Source organism: Populus euphratica, unplaced genomic scaffold (genome assembly GCF_000495115.2).
Source record: "Populus euphratica unplaced genomic scaffold, PopEup_1.0 scaffold162.1, whole genome shotgun sequence".
NCBI lineage: Eukaryota > Viridiplantae > Streptophyta > Magnoliopsida > Malpighiales > Salicaceae > Populus > Populus euphratica.
The window spans coordinates 334,971-354,654 of record NW_011500047.1 but is presented as its reverse complement, the minus strand read 5'-3'; the positions used below and the strand labels follow the sequence as shown (position 1 = coordinate 354,654).

The following is a 19,684-nucleotide window of genomic DNA, read 5'->3' as shown; positions in this document are numbered from 1 at the left end:
GAAGATTTTCTTGAGGGGTAATCTATTTGTTTTCTTGGTATCTTGGGTACTATTGGTTGCAGTTTTCGATCTGGGTAGGGATTTTTGGTCGTCTAAGAGTAACCATAGTTTCTATCACGCTGCGTTCAACTACCTCCTCCCTTAATCTTTAATTTTATTCATCAAAGCCATCTCTCCTCGTCTCTCTCCGGGTCTCACTCGGGTTTGACCAGGTGGACCAGGTCCCAGGTTGACCCTCCAAGTCGACCGGGTTTCTCCGGGCCAATTCTCAAGCGGGTTTTTGCCTTCACCCGGACCGGTCCCAGGCCCAGGTTAGCCGGGTCCCGGGTCGACCCTCCAGGCCGGTCCGGATTTTAAAACTCTGATTTCATAATCAAACTTTTTATCATACTATTTTATTTTATAAACTCTAAGTTGTTTAAAAAAAATAACTTTCAATCAAAATGGTTCTTTATCAAGAGGCAGAGGATTTTGGCTAAAGAATAACAAAAAAGGTAGTGTAATTAAAAGCCTCAAGTTAGTCTATTTTTGAACCAATTAGTCCAATCTTATTCTATTACTATAACTAGGTCTTATTCTATTACTATAGCTAGGTCTGATGTTGATAAAGTAAATGCTAAGTTGAGAATGAGATACTTAGCTAGACTTCCTTTTTCTCATAAAAAAATTAGTAGGGGAATTGAGAGTGTTATACATGAGGAGTTAGAGATAATTATTTTCTTATGTTTATTTAAATATAGATATGAAATATCCCTTGATGACTTTATTCATGATGTATGCTTCATTTATGGCATAAGTTTGAGCTAGCTACACCTGAATAAGTAGCTAATCAAATTCATGAAATGTCTTGAAAAAAATCTATTAATACACCCACGCGCTCACACTTACACACACACACACATGTATTGTTAGGGTGTGCAGATGAATCTTAAAATATAATATGGTTTTATACTTTCTATATGTATGCCATTGATCCTTTAAGGAAAAATTTCTAGAAAAAAAATAAATTTTTATGAAAAAATAAAAGAGATAATAGATCATAGTCAAATACACATTACCTATCTTCTTTTCTAATCCATAAGAGGCATAAAAAGTCCTTCATCAAAGAGAGTTCTTAGAAGGCAGTATCACATTATACTTCATCTAACTAGTGCTGGGAGGTTATTATGTAATCAACTACGACATAGCCTTAATCAATGTAACACCTTACTCCTAACTAAAGGATATTTCTTATAGGATAGTAAGTAAGGAATGTAGATGATTTAACTTTTTATTTATCTTTGTTTTTCATTATTATAATTTTGTTTAATATGTTCTGATTTGTGATAACAAACGATCTTGTATCTATAAGAAAAGTGAGGAGATATGCGCCTAAATCCCTTATATTCTCTTATGCTAACCTTTTCTTTAATTAAAACTACTACAATTGATACTATGCATGCATCTCATTACTTTATGATTGGTTTTCGTTTTCAACCTCAAGATTAACTATTAGGCTATGTAACTCCTACTTACCCACTTGGATGAGAGAAGAGAGAGATGTCATAAGGGTATTGCTTGGAGACAACCTTTATATAATTGGGGTAAACAATATAAACATGATAAATGAATTCATATAGATGTTATAATTCCTAGAAGACTTAAAGCAACTAGGATGCAAAAGTAGTTTTTATGATCATTTGGCATGTACTGAGAAGATAAATTGTCTTGTGAGTATCATTAATGCTACACTATGTAATGCTTTATATTTATCTTGTCATTTTTATACTTATATTATATGGTTTCTTCATAGATTGTTTAATTGTAGGTGTTAGTTGCTAAGTGATACGAGGTTAAGTGCAAGTAAATAACTTGATCTTTTAATATGACATATAAATATTATAGAAAACTTCAAGCATTAAAGCAACACAGACACATATAAAAGGCATACACCACAAGCTAGAATTGATATATAACATTATCATTTAGGAGAAAGATTCATACATAGTGGATTTCGTGGCTCTTTTAAAAGAGATAACGTAACTTAGATAAGAGCTTGTAGTTGTTGATAAAATATCATAAAGTTAGAGTTTGCTCTTATTGAGGTTAAAAGTAGATTTGATCATGCCTATACTAAATTGGCTTGTATGCAAAACCTTGGGAACATCTTTGAAGATTTTTAAATGGTATATAAAGGAAATAATGCTTTAAAAACCATGGTAAAGGATCAATTAATGAATATAATGAGTGATCTCCACTTTTATAATAGATAAAAAGATTTTAATATGGACTTTACCTCACTTTTCCACATATGTAATGTTCCTTACTTTGATAGAGGTCAGCACTTAATATAGGAGCTTCATAAAGAGCAAAGCGAGTTATTCAGGCTAATAAAAACTAGTTTTTTCTTTGTGTTTATATAACATTTTTGTCCTAATCCTACCGAGTTTGAGTTCCCTATACTAGATATTTCCTTGAGAAAATCTCATGTAACAAGTGAGGAAAATTTCAAATGGATTTAGGTTTCCCACATTTGCTTAATGGGCAGATGTTTTTAAGTTAGTAATATTTTATGTTCTCTTATAAAATAAATTTTCTATATAGTTATAAGATGCTTTGATGCTTAAGTGAGTGAAATGAGGTAGGAGAGTAATGTATGAAAGGAGAATAATAAAAAATATAGAAAAATGATTTTTAAAGAATTTCTATATGTGTGCCTAGTAATCCTTAGGTATCTATATACCTTAAATCACATGAATTCATCCTTGCAAGGATAGTGTTATATGTCTACTGTACATTTGAATTAAGAATTGATTTTCTAGATGTGATTTAGGAATTGAGAATGGATATCCTTTCTTGTATAGTATAAAAGTTATTGAACCTTGTGTTGATTTATAAGAAAAGGAAAGAAGAAAAAATTATTGCAAGAGAAATTAGGATAAAGGGAACTGATTTGAATTTGGGGGAAGATGATTGTTAGAAAAGATGATGTTTGTGTAAAACGCACCGTTTAACTTGTTTAGAAACGCATCGCTTAATTTAGTTCCTTTTGTTCTAGAAGAAGGGATACATAGATTTATTGCAAGTCAAATTGTAGCAAATGGCATAGCCGTTACTTGTCCTTGTATAGAACCAATTTGGCAAAGAATAAGGAAGCAAGAATTATAGAATAACAATGGGGACACTCACTCGCAGACACTCTCTCTCTCTCTCTTCCTTAATTGATACCAGCTGCTTATCCCTGCATCATTCCTCATTTTCATTACTGGCATTTTCTGTTAAAAGCCATGTTCCTCAAAAAAAGCTCCGAAGAAACCCAAGTTGGTGCAATCTCATTTCAGCCTCCACCAGCATTCGTTTTGTAATCGTCGTTAAGAATTGAATTTCTCCATGTTTAATTGGACCTGAGAAATAATGACATTAATTCAAGAAACAAACCCAATTCTTGTCTCCATATGATTTTCTTTCTCAAATTATATATTACCATTAGTTTTATTTTAGAACAATCCATCTAAATACGTATTAGTTTTTCAATGATGATTATATTAGTTCAAAGGGATATTGGAATGGAAGATGAGGCGTCGAAGTCACTCTTTTCTAAAACTTTAGATTATTTTTTTTTATTTCTTCTTCTTTTTCTTTATTAAAATGAAAACAAGAAAAATTGTATGTGTGTGTGTATATATTACAAATTGATAAAATGTCAAGTAATTTCGATAGAATGAAATCTGGAAAGTAACTCCATCTTTTTCTTTGGATAGTGAATATCTCTTGAAAGCTTCATATCAGGCCTGGAGCAATGAGTGCTGATGTGGATGTGCAGGCTTGCTACAGAGGAGACAGCATATATAATAAATCTCTTGGGACAAAGTTAGGTGGTATTTAATTAAAAGGCACATAGAGGACCTAGAGATATTAATTTTAAAAATGAAAAGCAAAATAGGAGGCAAAGGTACTATTCATAGGGAGAAATATTGCATGCGAACTAATTTTTTTGTATTCTCTTTAATTATATATCGATCCTTTATATATATATGAGATGTATGTATATATATTAAAAAAAAAGTAGTACATACATCTCATATATATATATATATATTAAAAAAAAAAGAGTAGTACATACATCTCATAGAGAAGACTAATTAAAATTAATGCGAGAAGTTAAATTTCAAAGTTTTTTATCTTTTCTTTTCCTCCTTCTAATTAATTATGTAGTTGAACTGATAGGCAACACTCTCTCAGCCTTCGGGGAGATTAGGTGAGAGTGAGTCTCTTCAACCATTTTCGAAGTTCAAAAGCAGCACACTACCTGGAAAACACAAAGTTCTAAAATAAAGAAAGGAAAAGAAAAAAAAACTCTTGAAAACATAGGTCTATTGAATTGAAATTAACTAGGTTTTTCTCAAGTTTTCATATATATGAAAACAAAAAAACAAAAACAAAAACTAATGGAACAGGAAAGGCTACAAGAGTTACCAGTGCCATACATTACAACATGCTTTATTATGTCTTCTAGCACGACGAGCATCCATCACATTTCCCAGTTTTTCAAGCATTTCCTCTTCGGTGAATATCCTTCCCGGTGAGCTCAAGAATGCGCTTCTTCTAATGGGAGGAGACCATATTCCACTTTGCTCGTAATCAAAATCATACTCAGTTGCATCAAAAAATTTGTCGAGAAGTCGGTCAGAAACAAACTTAGACACTATCTGAATTCTTTTAGGAGAGGAAGATGACTCAGGCAATGAAGGTGAAGATGAGCATTTGGAGATATCCATTTGATAAAAAAGAAAGAAACAAAGGTACTCAAAATGAGAGAATTATAACAAGATAACACATGTATGTGTGAGATTGATGAAGCTGAGATGGAGACAGCATTTCTAGGAGGGGGGGACTAATGCAAGTGATGGTGATGGTGGGTGCTATGACAAAGACGTGTATGGCTGTATGCAATCATGGAGATGTCATGGGCTAGCACGACTAAACGTTGTTATTTGGTGCCCTGCATACCAAACGCAAGGTTTAGGGAACCTGAACCATTTTGGCTGGTGACATTTTTTAAGCTTGAAAAAGTTCATTTTATTTTATATCATGAGGTACATATTCCTTTTGTGGACCCTATTACAGCCATTCATGCTCAAGGGCTTGATCCATGTTTATTGGAACGCAAAATCCATATATTTAACTTGTGGATTTTACCTGGAATTCAAGCTCTGTGCATGCATGTGTTAGGTTGTCGATACATTATCATCTAGAGAAGTGACATGTTAACAGAGAACACTCCTACCTATGCTGAAAAATTAAGCCTTAATTTTACTCGGCAATTGAAGCTTCCGATATCCACCCCAAGAGGCCTAGGGAAGATTTTTGTTTTCTAATCAAGGTTATTAATTTTATTTTGTTTTGTTTGAAATAACTGAAATATTTTATACTAATTTATAAAATAAAATAAAATAATTTTTATTTTATTTTAAATCTCAGTCCATTCTAGATTTTTCAGCTAAATTTCAATTAAAATGTTCCGGTTTCATTTTATATGTTCCATTCTGGTTTTAAAAAGTTATTGAATTAAATTGAATCTAGTTCAATTTAATTAATTAAACCGTTCAAATATAAAAAACTATTTTTCAATATTGTTTTCAATAACAATGATATTAATAATAATATTAAAAATTATTTTTATTATTTTTATTAACAATAATATCAATTTTTTTAAAATTAAATTTATCACTAATATATATAGTTTATATTCATGTTGTTTTTTCATGTTTATATTTTATAAGAATTTGAACGAAATAAGAGATGCTTTAGATTTCATTAGCCTTAATAATATTGACCTAACTTTATATTTAAAATATTTGTATTAAAACATTTTACTTTCATAATATTTTAATATTTTTTTTAAGTTAAATTTTTTTAAGTTAAAGCTCTATTTAATCATGACTATTTAGAAATATTTTACATTTTGAAATTATATTTATTTAACATTGGATTTGTATTGCATAATTTATAATAAATTTATCTTGAATTTTAAGTATATTTGTTGAATTTTGATATTTTATTGAATTACTTTAAGTTAGGAATCTTTCAGTTTTGGAGTGTTTTGACGTGTTGTTTTGGGTTTGTATTGTTTATATTTTATTCTTAAAATTAGATGTTTTTGGATCTTTTAAAAGTCTAACATATATATATATATATGAAAATAAATTTTAGTTTTTTTTTTTCATGTAAGTTTCTAGTGATCCTACATTTGCAGGACTCAAACTGGTGATTTTTGAAAAGCAAATTTAAGACCTGACAAGTTGAACTACACCCTTCATGATAATCTTAGTTAAGGTGTTGGAGACAAATTTCAGGCTAAGACAAATCTTAACTCAATCTTTATTTTTATTTTTTTATTAATATGGATGTTCGGATTAACTTATGCGTATAAAGTTAACGATCATATAAGCCTCTAATATCCTTAAGATTTATAGAACTCAAACTAGTAATTTTTAGAAAATAAATTTAAAACCTTACCAATTCACCGGTTAACCCAAATTTAATTAGACCGGCCGGTGTTGGCATATTCTATTATTATTATTATTATTATTATTATGAAAAGAGAAGATAAGTGTAAGATTTCTATTTTTAAATCAATTTTAATTTTAGTCTAATCCTCGAACTCATGATAGCATGTCGACTGCCAAATGTTGGTCTGCATCGAGAACAATTTTTTTAATGCAGATAACGATATCGCATTGCCAATAGCCTCAAAATTACAACTTTCATTCAAAAGCATTATCATATTTAATTTAAATGGAATTTATTGACTTTTTTTTTCATCTCACGGTCTAAGAATTGAAATCAACTTCATGCATGTGGCACTATGCTGTCATTTCTGACGAGCATGGTGGACATGCCGCAAGTGATGTTAACAGTTAGCGTGGATCATGGTTACTTAAGCTACCACAATTCTAGAGATATATTATATTTTTTTCTCTATTAATTTGACATTTTTTTATACTAATTTTTTATTTTCATTATGTTAGGGTTAAGGATTAGAGTTTTCTAGGTTAATTTAGAATTTTGTTGAATTAAATATAAATTATATTAATTAACTATAAAATACATTAATTGAGTGCTGATACGCTTCAAAAGCCCTGAAAATGCTATGAGTTGTTCGGAAATCATTGGAGTTGTTGAATAGAAAGATCATCATGACTATGAATAAGCTCGAATTGATGGGAAAATAGGGTGGAACAAGATTCATGGGAAGAAATGATTTTTTTCTAGCTTCTGCTGCCATCACTTAAAAATCTAGAAGAAGCCCACGTCATAATTTCAATACAACTTTCGCATGAAAGATCCATCCATGTTTTTTTTAATTAAAAATGTATAATAATCAAACTCGACATTCACATGTTTTTTTTTTTAATGTTTTAAATATTAAATTTTGTATTCTAAGACTAAACCTTCCAAATCAGGTTTTAATTATCCCATTCATATTCAAACTAATACAATCACAAGAGTTTACTTCTCAGTCTTTTCTAAATGATAACCTGTAGAGCAAATCCAATTATAACGTATTAAAGGACCATAATTTGCTTTACTGTTTGCTATGTGATTTTTTAAAAATGTTTTTTATTTTAAAATAAATTAAAATTATTTTTTTATTTTTTTATTTTTAACATAAACACATCATAGACATAAAGAACACTAAAAAAATAATTTTTATTTTATATTTTTTTCAAGATAAATACGTTTAAAATGCAATATTACACTCAGATCCATTTACAAATGGAGAAGAAGGCTTTCGAAAAAAATTAATATTTTTATTTTAAATTAATTTTATTTGATGTTTATGCATCATTTTGGTGTACAAATATTAAAAATAGATTTAATATATATATATTATTTTCATCTATTTCCAATAAAAAAACATTTAAAAAAACAATTCCTGCCTAGATATCAAACAATACATAAATATCAGATAAACAACACAATTTGCAAAGAACGATTATTAGCTGATTGGGTGGTGTCGTAACTCCTGAACAGTCTTATCCATTTCTTGCCAGGAAATATTTTATATTTTTTTATATAAAAAATAAGTACAGGTTTGATAACGATAAGTGTAATACTTCATTGCTAATCAAGCTCTTTGTCAACTAGAACAGTAGAAGAAAAGGCTCAAGATCAAAATAAAAGCAATCCGCCGATCTCCTATGGTTGGCATCTTTGAGAAACTTTTACACAATAATGGTGTGCATTTAAACAGACGCAGCATATCAAACCAGCTACATCTCCTAAACAAATATAATAGTCGGATTAAAATCCTAGCTTGAACAGCACCCTACCGTCTTCATAGCGGAAACATCTTTATTGACGTCGATTTTCTCACCTTTGGATGGAACAGCTGAAGCTGCTGCATTGTCACCTGTCTCCATAGCTTTCTTGCTCACGATACGATAGATCTGATTAAGAACTTCAGCAAATGCATTGTCAACATTAGTTGCTTCCAAAGCAGATGTTTCCATGAAGTAGAGGGACTCCCTCTCAGCAAAGGATTTTCCATCCTCAGTTGAGACAGCCACCAGGTGGCGAAGATCTGATTTATTGCCAATGAGCATGACAACAATGTTAGGATCTGTATGATCCCTCAACTCCCTTAGCCACCTTTCAACATTTTCAAATGTTGAGTGCCGGGTAACATCATACACAAGCAATGCACCCACTGCTCCCCGGTAATAAGCACTAGTTATGGCACGGTACCTATAAACACAAACAATAAGTTCAGAAAACATGTCAGTGGAAGAGAGAGCAGGTGATTCATTGAGTATAAAATTGCAAAATCAGAACTTGTTGCACCCCAATGAAGAAAAAAAAACATTGCCAACCTAGCTTAGACATATATAGCCAGCCTAAACACGCTTGACATCTATCAGCTCATTATAGAGGAACAACAGCAAATGCTTTCATGGTAAATCTAAAGACTCAGCCCCAATGGGCAGCCTCATGAATCCCTCTGCTATGCATGGTTGTCCAAAGATCAGATGTTAATCCTATAAAAATACTCCTTTTTATATTATGGAATTGACTCAGTGCCCAAAGACCACATAATTCATTTCCAGAAAAAGAACGAAAAAAACAAGAGAGAGAGAGAGAGAGAGAGAACATTAAACCTTTAAGTCACATTCTGCCAAGTTGTTCCAGGTCTATGTCTACATCTACATGCCATATGGTGGTCAGTTCAAGGGAAAACCAATTTCAGTACACCAAAAACTGTTTTTCTTCTTTTTCCAGAAGATAAAGCACCATACAATTCATTTAACTTAATCATTATAGTGGTAAATGATTGGGAACCCAAGCTAAAGATCCTCAACAAAAAAAAATTATTTACCAGGCAACAGCAGGTTGATTTTGATAACACCAAGGCATGGGCATGGTGTGAATGGCAGCAGTAGATTGCAAGAGTAACCGATGAAGAAATATTAGCAACTATACTAAAAATGATTAAGCTTTAGTTATTCCTATTCAAAGCTTAGTAAAATACAAAACTGTCAAAAGCAATATGTTTCCCTTTTTTAACATTTTACTATTGGATTTGCAATTTCTGGCACCAAATTGCTATATGAAACACAGATTATTCAAATTCAAGCAAAAACATGGTTTAATAACACCAAACACATATTATTCAATTTCCAACTACTCAAGGATGGATTATATGAAATGGTCTTCAACATATAAAGATAGATTTAAGCTTGAATTTTAAACTTATTTTTTTCAATATTTAAGGTTCTTTACCTTTTTGTGAAATGTCTGCAAGATGTACTAGTGCATATTGCAAGCAAATCTAAGCTCTCATGTATAATTGTCTTAGTCTTTCTTCATCTGAATGTTTGGAAGTTAAATGTCATAGGATTTTGCAAGCCTAATATTTAAAATCACAAGTTAGATTGAGCTTAGATTCGTTTTTTAACTGTTTATTAGCTATGAGTCTTGCAATTTTGAACCTAAATAATTGCCTTTTAAAATAAGTTTTCAGAATTAAGTTGATAGGTAATCTCTTACATTTCTTTTTTTTTTTTTGTAATTAAATTGAGATTTAATATATATATATATAATTAACAGTAAAATTGTAGTATTATTCTATTAATTTTCATATTCAGGATTGTTTTCTTAATTAATATTTGAACTTACATGTTAAATTGTTTAGAATTTTTATCTTAAATATTCAAGAAATAGTTGAGATGTTGAAGTTTGGAACCAAAAGGTAGAACTTAATAATATCTAACTGATTCAGTTAGAAAATAGTTTAAGATGAATAATAGAGTAGAAGGGAACTTTCTAAACATAATATCCATAATTGCTACCACCTAGACAGTACAACTGTGGCATGTATCTGAACAAGCAGCGAGATCTCTGTCACATAACAGCCATTTTGTTAATTCCAGTTTACCACAACCTTATCACATCACCATCCACTGCCACCACAATATTAACTGAGAAAAGAGAATTGAATACATGAGATTGTTTAGCCATAAAATGCAACCATTGCATCAATCACTGCCAAATAATCATAAAACAGTATACTACCTCAACCTTTGCCTTTCTATCAATAATAGATTACACAAAGGTATACAACTGTGCTGCCCATGGATACAGTAAAAAGCTTTTCAACTTTCTTTATATGAAATTACAATGCTGTGTGTGATAAACAGTCACAGAAACATCAAAGGGCAGGAGCTTGGTAATGATTCTATAACATGCCTTGATCTCTGCATTTTGTTTGAGATCATCAATAAATGAAAATCTTCATATGCATTTTTTTATGTCTATCAACAAGGCAGCACATGTTGAACAAGAAAATAGATATAGGGCAGTCTAGGAAGCCAAATAACACATGTTAAACACAATTCGAAACTTGACTTCCTTCAACTTCAGCCATGGTCCATCCATAAACTTAAATCAGTATTATGCCAATTTGTAAGAAAACAGGGTTTTTTGTGTTATACTTCCTCAGCCCCATATTCCAACTTTGGTTGTCAAACTATGGAAAGAAACTTCATTGATTACTTTTTCTTCAGCATATATGTTCCAGACTTTCCTCTAATTCAAAGGAGTGCTACACCTTTGGTTGAAAACGGTTATGTGGGCAATCAAAATAACTTTTAGAATATCATATATTGGCATGAACCACGTTCAAGAAGCTAATAGATACAATGGAGGAACAGTTGACAGCGAGGACCAAGGAAGTAAGCTTTAAGGAGCATAATTAGTTTATTGCTGGCTTGCTAGTAGTCAGTAAGCAGAGATGGTGACTTGGATCTAAGAAAATCATGAAAATAGTTATTGGGTTTCATCTCCAACAGAATGTTCCAATAAACTAATTAGCATGTTTGGAAAGTAAGGATTTTGAAGAAGCTGATTGTGCAAACTGGTGCAGGATGTTAAATGACGACATATACATGGTCCAATCATGCATAATAAAGCACATGATAGTAACATGCAACAATATCAGTGAAAAAGCATGTTGAAAGAAAGTGACTGTAAGATAAAAGTCAAGGCTGCTCTGGCTGAAGAAAGTTGAAGCAGAACACACACCATAGACAAAGTCATGAAAACAATTACATATTGTATCCACTCAGACCTTAGGCTAAAGAAATTAAGAAATCCTACCCTCAATGCAGCTCCCGCAAGCAACTCAAAATTTCAACCCCGTCAATAAAATCAGTCCGCAAAACAAGAGGTGCGATAGCTACAACAATCCCAATCCATCTCTTGCATAGCATCGACAAAACAATCAATACCATGCAAAATTGCAGTGACTATTCCCAATCAAAAAGCTTGGCTAAACTCCTTTTCAGTCCAGCTCATTCTCAAAACTTTTTGATATAAAAATCAACATGGACACACATAATGTCTATGAAAGTTGCAAAATGTTAAGTTCCACTAGTTCAGGTTGCGAACCTAAGTCCAAATCCATCAATAACCATGATCATTATCTTAAAAGCAAAGCAAAAAACCCTAACTCTCCAACATAAACTTACAAGATCCAAAACCCAATTCACTATTCTTTTGCTCACTATCACAAATACACAAAAGCCTACTAACCAAGACCCGGAACACAAAACAGAGAATTAACTCAAAAACACGCATGAAACAATTAAAACCCATCCAAGAAATCACAAAAAGAAAAGCTCAATAACTTAAAAAACAAACAAAACACACAACATACCCAGATCACAAAAACAAAAGATAGCTTGAAAAAAAAAAACCCAGATCACAAAACACAAAAGAAGCAAAGAAATACCAACCTTTCTTGGCCAGCAGTGTCCCAAATCTGGGCCTTAATGACCTTGGAATCAACATTCAAGCTGCGAGTAGCGAACTCAACACCAATAGTAGACTTCGACTCCAAACTGAACTCATTACGAGTGAATCTTGAAAGAAGATTGGACTTGCCCACACCTGAGTCGCCAATAAGTACAACCTTGAACAGGTAATCATAGTCATCTTCGGCTCTGTACCCTGCCATTAGCAGTTGTCACACCACTAGTATTACGCTTGCTTTGCTTCAAAGAAGGAAAGCCCTGGAGAGACAGAAAGAGAGGATGAAAATGATGTCTTTTTTGTGAGTTTTCTTGCCTCCTATGGTATTGGGAGTTGGAAATGGAGGGGACTGCTGTCTCTCTCCCGCTCTCTGTCTCGGTGCTTTGCTGGGCTGGACTCCAAGTCCAGTTTTTTAAAATTGGAGAAAGTGTCGCCGGGTGGTGCTCACTATGTTAATCACGATTTAATCCTTACTAAATTATTGTAGGCACTATGTTATGGTTGGAATTAATTTTTTAATATAAAAAATATTTATAAACTATTAATATGTTTTTAATTAAAAAAATAAAATATGCAAGGATTGATATGATATAATGTAACTGACTTGATATATTCAAGAATACTCAAACAATTTATATATAGTTTAATTTAAAAAAAATTAGAATAATATTATTTTTAAAATATTAAAACGATATTATGTTAAATCTTATCAAATTCATTATGTATGTTATAATATTAGATAATCTTATAGAAAAAAATTATAAAAATTATAAAACTCAATTCTCAGTTATCCTAATTTTAAAGAATTAAAATAAAAAAAATAAAAAATAACATGAGTCAATTCGGTTAACCTACAAAACTTAAGTTAGAAGACAATGATAATTGCATAAAAAGAAAATTAAAAAAAATATAGAGAGAGAGTCCAATTTTCAATAAACTCAATATTAAAAAATAAAATTAAAAAACAATAATTAAAAAATAAACAAAAAAAAACATGAGTCAACAAGTCTAACCTATTAAATTTGTCACTCGGGTCATAAGACTATAATAACTTAATAGAAAGCAAATCAAAAAAATTATAAAGTTTAGTTTCAATTAATTCAATATTAAATGATAAAATTAAAAAATAGATTTATTAAAAAATAGATTAAAAAAATAACCTAAATGAATATAGCTAACTCATAAAACTTGTGACCTGAGTCATGAGACTGAAATAACAATATAGAAAACAAATCAAAACAAACTATGAAAACTTGTACCTAAAATTCTAATGTTGAGAGATGAAATTAAAAGAAATAAGAGTCCTAAAACATTTTGAGGACAAAAGTGAAAAATGTTAACTGAAAAGCCAAGCTCTTTTAGTATATGTTAACTAGATAAGTGATCGTCACAAATCCAATATTTTATTTTTAATAAAAAAATTAACATATAGAATTTTTTATATATAGAAAAATTATTTATAAATTGAAATTTGTATACACACATTTAATTAAATAAATTAATAGTTGATTAAGAGATAATTAAGATTAAAATATTTGATCTTATAAAAAAATTAAATGTAAAAGGAAAGTAAAAAAAACAAAGATTAATTCTCAAAAAAAATTAAAATATTAAGGATGAAATTTAAAAAAAAAAAACCAAAAATGAACAAAGTCAATCTTTGTAAACCTTCAAAATTTATGATCGTTATCATGAGATTGAGACCGACCTCATATAAGACAAATCAAATAAATAACAAAGCAAAATTTTCAAAAACAAAATATTAAGTGATGAAGTTGCAAAAAAACAAATAAAAAAATTTAAAGCCAACTCGGGTTAATCTATTAACCTTATGATCATAAGCAAAGAATTGGAATAACTTAACGTGAAGGAAAGTGGAAACAAAAGTCACAAAAACCAATTCTAAAACAAAATTAAATGTTAGAAGATAATTTTTTTTTAAAAAAAACAAATTTGTAGAAAGACCTAAAAAACCAAAGTCAACTCGTGTTAATCTTTAAAACTCGTGATCTTAATTATGAGATCGAGATTAACTCTATAGAAGGCAAAAAATTAAAAAAAATAAAAACTAAAAAATGATAATAAAAGTAATACACTATGCAATTGATGTAAACAATAATTTTTCTACATCCTTTAGCTTTTCTGTTAATATATATGCAATGAATTTTTAATTTATATTTATTTATTTATTTCATGAAAAAAAACACATTAAGAATACTTATATATATTTTATTTTTATGTTAAAAATTATTTTTATCCAGGGCGAAGCAAAGTTTGCTAGTCCATTCCATTGACACAAATGATGATACCTAGTTTTCAATCCTTCAGTTTTAGAGTAATAGCACTTTAGATCCTTAAAAGAACAAAATCCTCTATAAAAAATATTGAAAGATAAAATTGAAAAATAAAATGCAATAAAAAATGATCTTAAATAAAATAAATATCAATAAAAAAAATAGGGACCATATTCAACATTAAAAAAAAATTGAAATCAAATTTTAAGGATGAAATTGAAAAATAAAATTAATGAAAGGATAAAAAACCAAAATAATAAGGATCAAATTCGATTAAAAAAATAAAATTAAACCAAATGATTAGGATGAAATTGAAGAAAAAGATATATCAAAAGAAGATAATAAAACAAAACAAATAGCAATGAATAAATTAATAAAAAATAAAAGAAATAAAAAACTAATTTCAAATGATGAAACTTTTGTTTTAATTTTTCTTTTTCAAAAAACTAAGGCCTAACAATGAAATCATAAAAAAAATATGCCCAAAAAAAGAATATTAATTTATGTTAACCGTTTAAACTCATGATCTAGGTCCTTAAACTAGAAGCACTATACATAAGAAAAAAAAAGAATTGGGTAGCCACCTAGCAAATTATACGTTGAAAAATAAAATCAAGAAAAAAAAATCAATTACACAAAATGTTCTAAAATACAAAATAATAATTAAAAGAATGAGAGTGAAAATTGAAATAAAAAAAAATTAAAGGAAAACCACGAGTTTTTGATTATACGGTTAAATTGAAAAAAAAATAGTTTTAACAAAAGAAAAAAAGGTTAATGAATAAAGATCAAAACGAAAAAAACAATACATTATAAACTTGAATTGTATAATGAAATTAAAAACTAATAAAACTTTTACAAAATGACCAAGGAAAAAATTAGTAAAACAAATAAAGACCAAATTAAAAAATATAATATATAATAAATTGAAATTGAATTTTTAGATTGAAACAAATAAAAATTCTTCAAAAAACAAGGAAAAAAATCATAAATAAAAGAATAAGGACTAGAATTGAAATATAAACAAAAAAGAGTATCAACTTGTAATTTTCATGAAAGAAGAGAGAAAATAAAAAAAAAACTCATTGGCAACAAATTAGTTAGCTACCGTTGACATGCATCACATTAGAAGAAAAAGAACGCGACAATATTTTTGACAACATAATAAAGTAGTAGTTTCAACCATCCATATGCATGAACGCCATTAACACACTTATGTGTGGCACCATATGCTATTTTTTTAATTTAAATATTAATTAATCATCATAAAAACAAAACAAAATGAGTAGAAATACTAAAAAGCCTATGAAATTAAAGCTTATTTTTTCTTCATTCCAAGGGTAAAGATGTCCTTTTGATTTATTTTCATTATTTTTATTTGCAATTTTTGTCCTTGGACTTTTTATAGGTTTTTTTATTTTTTTTATTTTATCCTTTAATCTAAAATTATTATTTTTTCTTCAATTTTGGTCATAATTCTTCTTATTTCTTGCCTTTTTTGTACAATTTCAATTGTTTTTTATTTCATTATTTGATAAAAAAATTAATTTTTTATTTTTTAATATAGTTCTTATTTTTTTGGTGGTTTCTTGTTTTAATTATTTTGTTAATTTAATTTTTCTCTTTAATATAAACCTTCAATCCAAAATTATCAATCCTTTCATTTTTTAAATTTCATTATCATTCTTTTAATTTTATTTTTTTCTTTTGGATCTTTTTACATAATTGAGTTTTTTTTCAATTTCATCATTTGATGTTTGAGTTATTGAAATTTAGATTCATGGATTTTTTTAGGTTTGGTTCTTTTGATCAAATGGCTCATGTCACAAATTTTATAAGCTAACACAAGTTGATTTTTTTTGGACTTATTTTCTTTTTTCGATCTTATTACTTGATATTGATTTTTCTACAAATAGGCTTTGTGGTTTTCCTCGTTTTTCTTCTATCAGGTTATCTCAATCATATAACCTAATTTTTTAGTTTAACAAGTTAACATGGATGAGCTTACCTCTTTTTTAACTTTTAATTACTCTTTTTTTTTTGGATCTTTTTGTGTGGTTTATTTTTTTTTTAACTTCATCCTTTAATATTTGGTTTATTGAGAATTGAGTTTCATGTTTTTTTCATTTGTGGTGCTTCCTATTAAATGCCCGGGTTATTCAATCTCATAACTTGACATATAGGTTCTATGGGTTGACCTAGGTGGGTTCAGGCTTTATTTTTGGCTTATAATTGCTAATGTGTTTTTTTATCTTTTTGTATGATTGATTTTTTTCTTCTAATTTCATCCTTCAACTTTTGATAATTAAAAATTAGGCTTTGAGTTTTTAAATTTAATATTCTAATCAAAAGATTTGGTTCACAAGCTTAATAGGTTACAATGAATGGATATTGTTTTTGCTCTTTTTGCTTAATTTTTTTTGTTGAGGATTAAGCTTTTTAATTGAATTTGATTTTGAAATTTCACGGGTTATGATTTTTAAAGATTAAGCCAGCTCTAGAATATTTGTCAGAGTTTACTTGGTTTTTAATGTTGTTAAACTAGGGTTGTCTTTCTATGTTATTAAATTAACCAAACTTATTATACCTAACCGACTCAATGATCCAAGTCTTGAAATTTTTTTACATCTTTAGAAATCCTAACATCACCTTAGCTTTGTACTTCTTATGTCCATAAAGATTTGGCTAGTGGTATTGTGTTGGGCACTTATATAAGTTTACTTGAGTCACTTTTTTTTTTTTTTGTTGTAACCCAATTTTAGCCTATTAGTTTAATTTAATTTTTATGGGTTTAAAATAATAAAATTAAAATATAAGATATTTATTTCGATGAAAAATATGATTTATCAACTTATACGGAAACTAGAGACTATAATGTGTTTTTACTATTATATTCTTATCTTTAAAAATAATTTTTATTTTCAAGATAATAATAATTATTTATATTTGAATTTGATTTTAATTCAAACTAAAAAAAATGAGTTGAAATGAAACTTTAATTCTTGCAAGTGATAAACTCTTGTATTATAAATACTAATATAGTGTATGCAGAAAAAAAGAGCTGATTAAAAAAAAAAACTGAAAGTGGAGAAAACCCCAAAAAAGACCATCAGCATAAACCTTATAAAAAAATAAAAAAAAATAAAAAATATTTTTTTTAAAAAAAAGAACACGGCCTAATCCTTTGACTAGTTTTCCTCTCTTCTTCCCTGGTCTCAAACCAACCATTAAACGCCCCCCTCAGTTTTCTTTTCTTCTTCCTCGGCCTCAGGAACCACTCCCTCACTCCTAATAATACCCTTTGGTCTCTCTCCCCTGAACCAGCCATTTCCCCCTCACGACCAGCCACCACAAACAAGGTTCTGTGGAGTAGTTTTTCCTCCTCCAGTGGTGTAACTTCTTTATACACCAGAACCATGAGACTCTAGCATTCCGGCCCCAGCAGCTCCTCTGCGCCATTGAAGCAGCTGCACTGATCTCAACCTTCAAAAGCCACCGTACAGGTTTTCATCTGGTGTTGCAGAATACGCCTTTGTCTCCTCTATACCCCATAGTCCGGCAATGATAGCAGACCGTCAACCAGCAGCAGCGGAGTATCCTTCCCTGAGCAATAACCAAGTCCCCAGTCATGACAGCCGAAAGGGAGTAATCAATCACCGTGCGTCTTCTCCCTTGCATCAGCTACCCGTCCTGCCCTGGCCGCAGGTTATACCTCCATCAAACTATCTTCTCTGTGCTGCATCATGGGCAAGCAACAGCAGTTGTCTCTCCTTAGCCACGGTTTGCCCAGGATCAACAATATAGGAGGACACCAGGGACGAACAACACCAGGGGACAGAAAAAAATTAATACAGACGAACAGAGGAGGAACTAAACTGAGAGGGCAGAACAAAACAGAGGACGACGAGCGGGAGAAGCAGGACGAAGAGAAGGAGAAACAGAACCGGGAGAAAAAAAAACAGGGATTACACAGAAGGAGAGAAAGGCAGAGGGGAGACACAGATCAGCCCGGCCACTTCATCCCTGCAGAAAAAGAAGAACCCAAGACATCAGTTTCCAGAGAGAACCGGAATCATTATCTTCGTTCCTTCATCTCTAAGAAAAACCCAGAAGTAGAGAGGAGACGAACGAACATTAGGAACAGCCAGCCACCACGCCTTCGTCATCGTCTTCGTTCCTGCTTCCAAGTAAGCTTCCCGCTCCCTTTAATTTATAGGTGGTATAAGAAAAGGGAGAAAGTAATTTTAATTACCTTCCCAGTTCCCACTGTGCACAGCATGCGTGAATAGTTCGCGCATGCGTGCATCAGACAGCTGGGGCACTTACTTAAGCCAAGCCGGTTATCGGGTTAGCTAGGTTTAGTCCAATCCACATAAACTGAGTTGAACTCAGTTAAAAAAATTAAAAAAATTAAAAATATTTCTGTATACATAAATAAAAAAATATAAATATAAATATAAATATAAATTTATTTATATTGGTTTATTCATTAACGTCATAGACAGGAATAAAAATACCAATTTAAATTTAGATTATTGTTTATTATTTAGCTATATAAAAAATAAAAAAATTAAGTATGAGTAAAAATAAATTTATTTTATTTTTTTATTCACTGATATCAAATTTAGAAATAAAAATACTGATTTAGATTTATTTCATTTTTATAGCTGCATAATATTTATCAATGCTAGATTTTGAAATATCTGTAGTTGAATATTCATTGATACCAGAGTCAGGAATATTACACGCAAATCAACATAGCATAAACCAACAAAAAAATTAGCAATTTATGAAAAACCATCAATGCATCCTGCTTCAAGCAGGACGTTTAAATAATGATAATATCTTTCTCTTCGCATAACTAGTTTTTTACTGTAGAATCTCTATTGACCAGTTAGGATTTCTAGTGACCATAATACTAGATAGCAACTCCTTGAACAAAATATTTTCTCTTAAAAGAACAAAATGCCAGATATTTTTTTTTCCAATCAAAAGAGTAAATTTTTAAATAATTACCGCGATGTCCTGGTGTGACACTTTTCTTTAACTTTTTTTTTCTATTTTGGCTTTTGATATTGTTCCTTATAATAGACTTTTTT

General features: G+C 30.0%; 2 protein-coding genes across 2 annotated transcripts; both read right to left on the bottom strand.

Moving 5' to 3' along the window:
- Window positions 1-4,177: 4,177 nt before the first annotated feature.
- Window positions 4,178-4,901, bottom strand: LOC105107528 (uncharacterized). Its single transcript, XM_011001481.1, has 2 exons — window positions 4,456-4,901; window positions 4,178-4,288 (listed from the first exon to the last, which is right to left on the bottom strand). Exons 1-2 carry the CDS (start codon window positions 4,755-4,757, stop codon window positions 4,285-4,287), a joined length of 306 nt encoding a protein of 101 aa, XP_010999783.1. The 5' UTR covers window positions 4,758-4,901; the 3' UTR covers window positions 4,178-4,284.
- Window positions 4,902-8,057: 3,156 nt separating this feature from the next.
- Window positions 8,058-12,688, bottom strand: LOC105107527 (ras-related protein RABA1d). Its single transcript, XM_011001480.1, has 2 exons — window positions 12,276-12,688; window positions 8,058-8,730 (listed from the first exon to the last, which is right to left on the bottom strand). The coding sequence occupies exons 1-2, from the start codon at window positions 12,494-12,496 to the stop codon at window positions 8,295-8,297; spliced, it is 657 nt and encodes a 218-aa protein (XP_010999782.1). The 5' UTR covers window positions 12,497-12,688; the 3' UTR covers window positions 8,058-8,294.
- Window positions 12,689-19,684: the final 6,996 nt, after the last annotated feature.

Excerpts from the sequence above, each read along its gene's own strand:
- LOC105107528 (XM_011001481.1), bottom strand. The coding sequence starts at position 4,757 with ATGGATATCTCCAAATGCTCATCTTCACCTTCATTGCCTGAGTCATCT.
- LOC105107527 (XM_011001480.1), bottom strand. The coding sequence starts at position 12,496 with ATGGCAGGGTACAGAGCCGAAGATGACTATGATTACCTGTTCAAGGTT. Across the intron at positions 8,731-12,275 it reads GACACTGCTGGCCAAGAAAG|GTACCGTGCCATAACTAGTG; the intron begins GTTGGTATTTCT and ends TTGTGTTTATAG.